General features: G+C 43.0%; 1 protein-coding gene across 3 annotated transcripts in view; it reads right to left on the bottom strand.

Annotated features, from left to right (window-relative positions):
* The window catches only part of kcna1b (potassium voltage-gated channel, shaker-related subfamily, member 1b), an 11,493-nt gene extending 7,656 nt beyond the window's left edge, over positions 1-3,837 (bottom strand). The window contains exons 1-2 of one of the 3 annotated variants that reach the window (XM_020613477.1): positions 2,545-3,617; positions 575-2,253 (exon numbers count right to left, since the gene is read on the bottom strand). In XM_020613477.1, coding sequence (XP_020469133.1) covers positions 596-2,086 — 1,491 coding nt within the window. In that variant the 5' untranslated portion in view covers positions 2,087-2,253; positions 2,545-3,617 and the 3' untranslated portion in view covers positions 575-595. Of the gene's footprint in view, positions 1-6; positions 2,254-2,544; positions 3,618-3,796 lie in introns of those variants that run through there. The other 2 variants (XM_020613478.1, XM_020613476.1) reach the window with 2 other exon arrangements.
* Positions 3,838-11,115: the final 7,278 nt, after the last annotated feature.

The following is an 11,115-nucleotide window of genomic DNA, read 5'->3' as shown; positions in this document are numbered from 1 at the left end:
GAAGACAGTCAAAAACAAATCCGACCTGTTTTGACATTACGAAGATATTCTGTGACGTCCTGTTTTTCAAACGTCGCACTGCCTGCCCTGTGCACGTAGCGTCGAATAGCAGTTGAGGCAGGAATAAATCACTCTGCGGTTATTAGTTGCAGTTACTGGTTACACAGCTTAGTGGGGAAACGGGAGCGCGTGGTTTGATGCGAGGGATCTCCTTGTTAATACAAGGACTGTAGAATTCGTGAGACTGAGAACACACAGGGATCTAAGTCACGCTCACAAAACGATTTATCGTGCAGCCCTAAGACAATATACCTGTGTTTTCACAGGCTTAGCATGCACCAAGAAAAAAACCGATCTTGTTCCCCTTCAGTGTCATTGACTAAATTAAGGATGCAAGTTTGTAAATGTAGTGACTAATTTGTCTAAGGTTCCCTTGACACCTGCTGATCTTTGTTTTTTAACAATATAACTGCATCTCTGGTAAATTTACCATGTGTGCCTTAAAGAATTGATGCAAAAAAGCGTAAAATGCACCAATAGAGATAAAGCATCTAGGTATTTCTACAATATTTACAGTGGTGTGTTGGACGCCATCTCACACGTCCGTGAGTAGCTTCCCCTTGTTCACACAGTTCTGGCTGGGGGCCGTACAGTTGGCAGTCCTAAGGTTGGCTTCCCTAAAGTTATCAATGCTGTTGTTCATATCCTCGTCTATCTCCATGTACTCTGACTTGCTGATCATTGAGGAACTGCGGCGGCTCGAGTTGGTGTCGGACTCCAAGTTCTGGTTGCTGACATTGAGCAGTTGGGCTTGCTCCTCGCCTTCTGTCTCTCTGTGGTAGAAGTAGTTGAAGTTGGACACGATGACCGGCACCGGCAGAGCGATGGTTAATACTCCAGCGATGGCGCACAGCGAACCCACGATCTTTCCTCCAATGGTCACAGGATACATGTCCCCATAGCCAACGGTTGTCATCGATACCACAGCCCACCAGAAAGCTTCTGGGATGCTTTTGAAATATGACTTCGACTCCTCTGCCTCAGCAAAGTAAACAGCACTCGAAAACAAAATCACACCAATAAAGAGGAAGAAAATGAGCAAACCCAACTCCCGCATGCTCGCCTTTAAAGTTTGTCCCAAAATCTGGAGCCCCTTGGAGTGTCGGGACAGTTTAAAGATCCTGAACACCCTGACCAGACGGATTACCCTGAGAATAGCCAGAGACGTGGCCTGTTCCCCTCCTCCCTTACCCTCCCCGTTGCCTTCATCGTCAGCCAGTTCTGTGCCAAGTGTGATGAAATATGGGACGATAGCCACAATGTCAATAGTGTTCATCATGTTTTTAAAGAATGCCGCCTTGCTGGGACAAGCAAAAAACCGAACTATCAACTCAAAGGAAAACCAGATGATGCAGAGCGTCTCCACCACAAAGAAAGGGTCTGTGAAAACATTTGGTTTGTAAAACACGGTGGTGTTCCCCACAATTTGCATCAGGTTGCTGGAATCCTCCTTCAGATCTGGCAGTGTCTCTAAACAAAATATGACTATTGAAATAAGAATAACCATCACTGAGATGATGGCGATACCCCGGGCTGGACCAGAGCTCTCTGGATGCTCAAAGAGGAGCCAGATTTGCCGCTGAAACTCCTTTTCTGGCAAAGGTCGCTCCTCCTCCCGAATAAACCCCTCATCCTCCCTAAATTTCTCCATAGCCTCAGCGCCGAGTTCATAAAACTTTATCTCCTCTGAGAACATATCTAGGGGCACATTAACTGGTCTTCTTAGTCGCCCCCCAGATTGGTAATAATACAGGATGGCGTCAAAACTCGGACGATTCCGGTCAAAGAAATACTCGTTTCGTAGGGGGTCAAAGTAGCGCATCCTCTTCTTGGGGTTCCCGAGGAGAGTATCCGGGAACTGGGAAAGGGTCTTAAGTTGGGTCTCGAAGCGCAGCCCCGAGATGTTGATGACCACCCGCTCACAGCAGTCATGGTCATTGTGGTCGTCATTGGGCAGGTAGGGGTCCTGTGGGTGACCGGGCAGGGTGGAGGTCTCGTCCATGTTTTCTGTGGACACCACAGTCATCTTTCCTGGTGGGTGAAAGACAGGAAGGGGAAGCGCTGTGAAGAAGGGAGGAGGCGGGTTGGTGTGAAGGATCTCCTACTGAGGCCAGCAGCTGTGCAGAGCCTCCCTCTCTACCACCATGATCTCCAAGCTAAACATCTTTCTCTCAGGAGCGCTTCATCCGGCACCTGGAAAACCAGACAGATTCTCACTTAGTCTGTTAATCTGCTGAAGAGCTTCCCGTTTGTCGAAAGCAGCACGAGAGAGAGAAAAAATCATGCAGTACAAAACATTACAGTACTACAGCAGCTTGTGCTGCTTATACTGTATCTTTTACCGCATATATCAATATTCAAGTTTGCAGTCCTGCTGCGCGCGCTCTCAGTTTTCACACATCAACCACTGTCCGGGCAAAAAGTGTAACACATTCATTTGAGAAAATGAATATGAACTATTTCTTTAATCAGACAAAAATGTACCTTCGCTGAGTTGGAGATCTCCAGATGGAAGGAATGCCCTCACCGTGCGCACCGTTCTCCGCGGCCACCCACCACAACTTGAGTTTAATACTGATATCGCTTTACCGTATTTCTGAAATATTAATAGACTATGTTGTCTTGGGCAACATCCGTATCCTCTCGGTGTAGGTTTTCAGCGTCGATCGGAGCAGCCCGCAGCAGGAAGAGGAGGCTTCAGACGGCTGTGAACCGCGGCTCAGCAGCAGAAATCCTGACGGACAGCTTGTTAAAATCATGCTGGAAATAACGGAGTAGAAAGATTATAAAAACAAGCTAGATCAGGCGCCAAGTCTGACAGAGATGACTGGGAGTACTGGACACTGCAGCAGCAACACCGACTCTCCCGTTTTTTGCTGCGGTAAAAATATTAATGATAATGCAGGGGCTTTAAAGGAAAACACGTTTAGGATCCGGCACTGTAGGCGCCACATACAGGACCTGATTGTGGGCATTTAGAAGAATATTGCTAGATTTCATGCAAAGAGAAAAAAGTGAGTGAAGGAGGGGGGAGGAGTGAATGAGGGGAGCGATGAAGAGGAGAGGAGGGGGCTTCGACGCATTGCAGACACACTGTATAACAACTGGCACTAGAGTGTGTCTGCAGAACCAGCAGCAGCTCCGCACTGAGCGGCGCAAGTCCTATCACGTGACATTCATCAAAAGGTTCGCTGCTTTAGAAGCAGCTGGAGGATGCAGCGTGGTCCGCCGACTCACGTGATGGAAGCCGTGTGTCCGCTCCAAACACTCCTGCAGGTGTTTGAGCCCCGGTCTGAGGGGCGACTTGAGGAATCCGCAGCAGGAAGCCTGTCAAACAGTTTTCTGTAATTGGCTGCTGAGCAGTTTGACAGTCATGGCTGCGTGTTGGTGCAATTATCCCGATGTTGCTATGGTAACAGCGAGAAGTCAGCACAGTTTTTAAGATTTCTTTAGTCCTGTATGAAACATGGCAGCCAGAGATGGATCAGTCAGTTATATATTGGTTAATATATGCGACATGGATAACAGTGACGTGCGGTGAGGTTGACAGCTGGTGAGGCACTGACTCTTTTACAGTCAGATTTACAAATACAAATGAACCGTTAACAAACAATGCGTTATGTTTATCTCATATCAGCATTCTTCACACAAACATGACCCATATTTAATTTGAGGTTAAAATTTATTCCAGTTGAGCTTATTTCTAACTAGAAATAATAAAAGTTTATGGTCTTACCTTTACTTGTACACCAAATCCATTTGTCAGCTGGTATGTATTACAAACCCTTTTACCGTTCGAATCCAATATTAAAACAAATGTTTTCAATAAAGAAGATCCTTCTGGACAAAAATGTCCAGACTGTCAAAAATGTTTTGATTGAAAGTCCAGATTTGCGAATTTTCTCAGCTTGGAAATGTAATCTTCCATTTTGATAAGGCGGATTGTAAAGGAAATATAAACAAGCACGAAGAAGATTGTAGGTAGCGCAAGAATCTGTGGGCTCACTAGCGCCCTCTGCCTTGAGGCAGGCGTACTGTTTGCCTCACCGAGTAACTTTTTTACTGGGTTTTATGGTTAATCTGGAGCCTAAACACGTTACACAACTACATTTTATACATTATCCAGATGATGGCAAGGCAGAGCATATAATCAGAGTGTTTGAAAGCATTTTATTTGTGATATATAGAGGGACAGCGACACACTATTGGCATCGCATACAGTTTGTGAGGATTACACGATCCACCGAGAGACACAGCAAAGTGCTGCCTCATCGCGCATCTCCTCCATGTATTTGAACGGGACATACGGAAATTCTGCTATTCTTTATTGAAATAAAATCCTTCAACATCGGATTCGAACGGCAAAAGGGCCTACAACACACACCAGCTGACAAATATTAACATTTATTATATTTTATGGTTAACTTTATGGTTAACTTTTTTTTTCTTTTCAGGATTGACAGGGGAGGCTCTGCCTCACCTGCCTCCCCTGACCGCACGTCACTGATGGATAATAATATAAGCTAAATCCACTACTTCTAAGATTTTAAATATATTTACATTTTATTTAATCCATCATATATCTCGAATGCAACTATTTACAACAAATAAATCTTTTAAATAATCTGTCTCATTCTGACAACATATGTGAATACATCTTTATATGAAGCTAATGAGAGAAGTTGAGAGGCCAATACACAGAAGTAGCTTTCGATTGGGACTGAAAGGGTGGATGCAGAATAGATGCTGTATGAGTTTACCTTTACTGCCTTTAGCTTCGCAAAATATACAGTTCATTTAGAAGGTTTTCCTTCAGTCTCAGTATTTGCAGACTTTTATTTTTGGAAAAAAAATAAACCAGAGAGAGTATTTGTGATTCTCTGAAGAATCAGTGAAAGTGTTTGTTGTTTTCAAATCCCCAAGAGAGTTTTGAAACCCAGCATCATGGACAGCTTCACCTCTCATTGTGCAAGTTATTAACCAGTAAATCAGCATTTTGGGGAATGAAGTAGAAAAGTAGGTGTTCAAAAACATATATATGCCACAGTAACACTTGGATGTGTGTTTGTGAGAGAGTTGCATGGACATGGTGTTGCGTAAGGCAGGGTGCCAGTTTTCACACTGAAGATGATGGAAATGTATGTTATCAGACAGAATCAGCTGAACTTTATACATCACATCTGTTGTTGTAAGACCACATGAGGCTGATATAGTAGGTTTATCTAATTTTACAAAACAGTTTATGTTAGTGAAAATATAATGAGCAGATCCGTTAATGGTTAGGCCTGCAGGCTAAGACTGACAACAAACACACAGTTCCTTAGACTTCACATCCTGGTTTGTCTCCTGACCTGTATGAACCATGTCCAGTCAACTCAATGTGCCGCAGATAGACTCCAGTCAGGTTCTGGACACATCTCAAACAGGATGCACCTCAGCACAGTGTGGAGCCACAGCACAGGATTTTAGTTTTAGTTGTTTTAATGCACTTGATCAAGCGTTGATCAAATCAGCAACATTCCCTCTATGCACATTTACAGTCAAGTATTAGTTATGAAAAACATTTACCTGTTTGTTCGTTAAACGCTCTTCAAAAGCCTGTTTGTTCCTTTATTATTTATTTTACCTGTCATTATTTTGCTCCTCTCCTAGTAGTCCACTGCATGTTGCTCTACAGATATGGCACTGTTGTGTAAGCAGATTGGAGGCAGCATGAGTGAAAGCCCAGCAGATGGGCCGAGCAGTGGGCATGAAATCTGGGAGATCAGCTGGCTTCGAAAGCTGGAATCTGTCCCAATTACACTAATAATGGAGAAGCATTTGGAATGAGAGAATAAAAAGAAAGAAGTCAAGAATGTAGGGATGGTTTATTGAAAGTCCTTATCATTCCTTCCTTTTCCTTAAATTACAAGAACTAAAACCTGAAATCTGCCCTCTGTGCCTGTGAGGCAGAATGCAGGGCGAAACACGGCTACAGTGGCAGACAATGAAACCTGAAACAGCATCTTCTGTTTATAAGCATCAAGAAGTATGCACACAGTACATCTCAAAACAGACGTTAAAAATGTGCAGGATATTAACAAACACAAGGCAGAAACAGTTTTAACACAACAGAAACAACTGAAAAGTCTCAGGGAGTTTTCTAAAGGTGAAGGAGAGGAGCGTGTTATCATGTGTAGGACTCTGGTGTGGATGAAGGTTGTTCTGTGTGAGTGACTGAACTGTATTTGATGGTACAGTGTTAGTTGGCCACTGTAACTGGCCGACAGCCATCAGCTGCACGTCGTGATGAAATCCCGAAAACTACATATACTGTAGTTTGAAAACATCCCTGTAGAGCACAATCCTGTCTGGACAATGAAAATACATTTCCAGTTCATTCAGAGCCTCTTGTGTGTCTTGGGCTTTTAAACATATGTTTATTTAGTGAACAACTGCATCCTGTGCCATAGACAGTCAGCTCCTGAAGGTGTATATTAGAAAACAAAAGCATGGCTTTGTGCTCTGTTATGCACACATGACAAAGATGTACAATGAGTTTCAATCTATGTGATGTTTTAACCTTTGACCTAAAGATTCAAAGGGTATGATTATAGTTCAGCTCATCGTATCTGATGCTAAAGTATGCAAGAATTCACACAGATTTTACACATGATTGTTGGTTTACCTGTCATGGTCTGTGACAACAGGTGTGTAAGGTGGTATGTACAGTATGTCTGTAATGCGTTCTGTCGCTCTGGAGGACAACGTGTAGAGAAAGCTGAGTTGTCTCAGTTTGAAATCCTGCTTTACAGACTGCAGGTCTAGAGTTTTAAGACGTTTACCTGGCAGGGCGGCTCTAACAAAAAGACGTAATCAAGTTGCATTATGGGAAATATAGTAGTCTTGTTGAAGCTTGACCTATACTGGGGAGTCGGGGTATTGCAGTCACACAGTGAGTCTCCAGTGTTGTGGGAGTGCGATATTAAATCCCTGTAAATGCACATACTTTCATGTGTAGCATGTAAACATGTTATTGCTTGACAGTGATGCACAGAACAGCTGAGACGCCATCGTCCTTCCAGAAAAAGGGGAGCCCGAAAAAGCTGAGATGTTGCTGAACACACACATTCTCAGTGACACAAGTGCACCGCTGCTCCTCACATGAATTCATCTCTGTGGTGTCCTCCAAAGTACGGCGCTGCCTGGACGGAGCTTTATATCGTTTTAGGTGATACTTTATGTGCAGACTGCGGCGGTACAAAGGAGAGGTTGCTGCTGTAACTGGCTGAGCATCAGATTACAGCTGCAGCTTCACCAGTGCTGACAGAGCCGCACCTAGAACCTCTTCTCAAAGCAAGTGGAAAGTTTAATGTGCACTTGAACTTGTGAGAGAGCTCGTGCCCAGCTCAGCCGATCAGCCGCTGAGCTCCTGAAGGCTACAGCTTCCTCGACTGGGAAGCAGAGACTGATAAGGACAGACGAGGATTTGTTTCTTCATTTACCCTGCAAATGGTGGAGGAGCACTTTACAAGCAGCCAGACTGGATTCACACAGAGTTAAAACAGCACAAGGTGCTGCTTGTTGTTTCATTTGAAACAATGAACTACAGGAAGTGCAGTTGGACAGATGCACATGTTTAAAGCATATTAGACTCAAACACAGCACAGTAAGCAGCCAAACGGGGGAGGGATGCCTCTGCTTCATGCAGACCAACTCTGTGTCCCGCATGGCAATCCGGCCCTGTCATCTCCTACCTTGTATCAGAAGCGGGGGTACTCATTAAGCCTTCTTCTTCTCCATCACTGTCCTCTCCATCATCTCATCCTACATCTCTCTTATTTAGGTTCAGAGTACCTCAGAGGGAAGACCTCAGCAGACAGAGAGAGAGAGGAAGATGAAGATGGGGGAAGATCTAATGTAACTTGATGAAATATTAATCTGATAGACTTGCTGGAATACTGTCGCTCAGGAGGCTCCAGATGAATGCTGGCTTCTGACACTCCATGTGCAGAGAACGAAGCTGATAACAGATGTAATATAGCCTACACATCTACCCACTGATGCCAGGATTCATTTTGTGTATCATGTTGTTGTGTGTGGAATCAAGCGTAAAAACTAGAATCAAATAAAAAATTACTAGTGGTCGGCTGGTTAATGTGGCCGATTTTCAGCATCGGCCAGTGACTGCAGACAGATAACATTTTTGTTGTGTCTCAGGAAAATGCAACTGTTAAGTGCACAAAAATGTTTTATATATATTTTATTCATAATGGTTTATTACAGCCAGGCTTTTTGATTATTTGTGAACTTTTTTTTTTTTTATTTTAAAATTAGGTGAGTGCAGATTGTAGCAAATGAGACCAAGAAATGACAGACTTTTTTGTTTTATTATTTTGGAGCTCTTACATTCTTTCCTGACTAAGTGTAGTCTGGGAGACAGAAGAAGATTTAGTATTAAACTTTAAATCTGTTGCTCATTAACAGTACATACAAACTAGGTGCCACAAAACATGGTAAAGTTACACCAGCAGTGTGACTGAAAAAGGCAACACTGACATGGTAAATGACACACTACGCTAACATCCTGACTGTAGATATAAGCATATATATTGTCTGCTAACACTGTAATAATGGAATAAATATAAAAACTATGCCAAGTTGTATGTGGCTGAAGATTAATGGAGACCTATTAATCAATATTCAGTGTCTAGACGGATGTTGGTATGATTGGCAGCACTGCCAAGCTAATCAAACAGCTGATTGGATGTGTCTCTGTACCATCAATTAGGGCTGGAAGCTATAGCCATCGATTAGGTTAACCGCTCGTCTCCACAAAGAATACATGAAGTAGGGGAATGATTCTTTTGAATGGAAACAACAGAGGTAACAGAATGTTGCCCATTTTACAAGTAAAGAATTGCTAATGTAGCTAACATGTACTGAATTAGCTAAGTTACGTTAGTCAAGGAAGTTAGTTGAGGTTACATAAATAATATGTGACAAACATAAGTTTATAAATTATATTAAACACTTGCAGGCCATAAACAGTATTTTTCCATCTGCTACCATTTTCCTAATGTAGCCATTTAATTCACATCCAACACTGATTCGTACATATCACAAAACATCTACTTTTAGCCAGATGCAGACCAGCTACGTACAAGTGTGAACTGCAGCTGACCTGATAAGCGTGCAGGGAAACTGAACTTAGTTTGCAGACTTTTTAAAGGCTTCTAATTTCACTTTGTCATCTTTAACTTGGGTGCATTTGATCACTGTTGAGATACTTGGAATGAAGCACAAACCACTTATATCTGACTCATAAACAGCAGCTTGTCCAAACTGGATTCCTTCTGACCTTTTTAAGTAACATTTCAAAGTCAGGTTCATTTTCCAAACTCAAGAAACTCTGTGGTCTCTCAGGGTCAAGGTTAGATGAAAGAAAATAGCATTTGCTTACCCCGTATTCATCTAATGTCAGTATGTTCACACATGGATGAGTGTGCGATGAGAGGGGGGCGTTTGAAGCAGCAGCTGCAGCAGGACGTACTGTATGAACAAACCAACCTGCCCCCCTCCTCATTCACACGGGATGCTTATATAATGCCTACTGTATGTAAATCCCCACTCTTTCTCTGGTGCTATTTATAAGCCCCATAGCATGCAGGGAAAAGAGTGTGGCCAGTTCATGCAGTGCCCTTCAAGACCAACACACGGCCCTCTGGGGCTGCCACGGCTCAACTTCAGGGAGCTATTATTAGTCATGTAATGGGAGAGCCAGCGAGGAGAGAGGGAGGCGAAGTGACGGGGGAGAAGATGACAGACACGGAGTAAATCAGTGCTACTGATGATGGAGGGCAAAGCCTGTGAAAGTAAAGTCATGAGCGTCATGTTGAACCAAAGAGGTTTCAGTCAAACAATCAGTCAGGGATGATTTTTTAATCAACACAAAACCATGGGAGTCCAGAATCAGAGAAACAAGTCAGGATAACTGGAGGTGGATCCTGTGTTGATTTTGGCAGTGGAAACAATGATGAGAACTGTTTGCTGGTGAGATGCTTGGCCCATTGACAGCCTCAGATCTCTTCACAAACTCATGTCGGTGGATGGTCGAGGACCATAACTCTGCATTTTCCCTAATTTGAAAATTGTGTACATCAAATCAGGAAAAGGAGGCAGGTTTATTTGTGTAGCACCTTTCAAACACAGTGGCAGAATGCATTAGTACAACATTTAAAAATATTAAGGAAAGGGAAAATTAGTGAATCGCCTAACATATATCAAATGGAAAAAAATGGCAAAATAAAATAAACAGTAGAATGTATTTATAGTGAAGTGATCTGTCCACAGAGCCGCAGTTCACATATAAATCTGTAGCTGTCTGATGTATGTGTTGACTCGGGGGAGCGGTGAGGTGCTTTGTGTCTGGATTATTTATGGTCTGTCAGCAGGATGTAGTGGGAAGATCAGACCTGAGGTTCAGTGTAAATAAAGAAACATCAGATGACCAAACGGCGGTTTCATCATCATAACATTGGTCTGAATGTGACATGTTGTCAGTGAGCTGATCAACAGGAACATTTGACATGGCAGTAAGTCAGGGACATGTTGGTGCAGGAGGCCACGGAGCTGGATGAAGGAGAGACGAGCTGGCGGCTGATCAGAGGACACAGGGCGCAGGAAGGTGCATCAGTCAATAACTACAGTATGAACAAACTTTATTCCTCCACGTGTTGGACAAGATATTTAAATCAATGACCAAACTGCCATGAAATTCACTGTGGTTATTTATGAGTGATGAATTTAGTTTAGTTTGAAATAAGCTTGGTATTTTTTTCTGCAGTGCCATACTAGGTTAGAATTTCTACAGTGACCCTAAAGTGTCAACATTTAATGAGCAGACTGACATGAAAACTAATTATATTACAAAACAGCCAAAGAATTGCCATATATGACACAAAAAGTGCCTTAGACCACGTTCACACTGCAGGCTGAAGTGACTCAAATCCGATCTTTTTGCCCAAATGCGACCCATATCCGATTTCCTTATGACAGTGTGAACAGCACAAATCC

Source organism: Monopterus albus, unplaced genomic scaffold, assembly GCF_001952655.1.
Source record: "Monopterus albus unplaced genomic scaffold, M_albus_1.0 scaffold134.1, whole genome shotgun sequence".
Classification (NCBI taxonomy): Eukaryota; Metazoa; Chordata; class Actinopteri; order Synbranchiformes; family Synbranchidae; genus Monopterus; species Monopterus albus.
The sequence above is the reverse complement of the archived record's forward strand: the minus strand, read 5'-3'. Positions and strand labels throughout refer to the sequence as shown.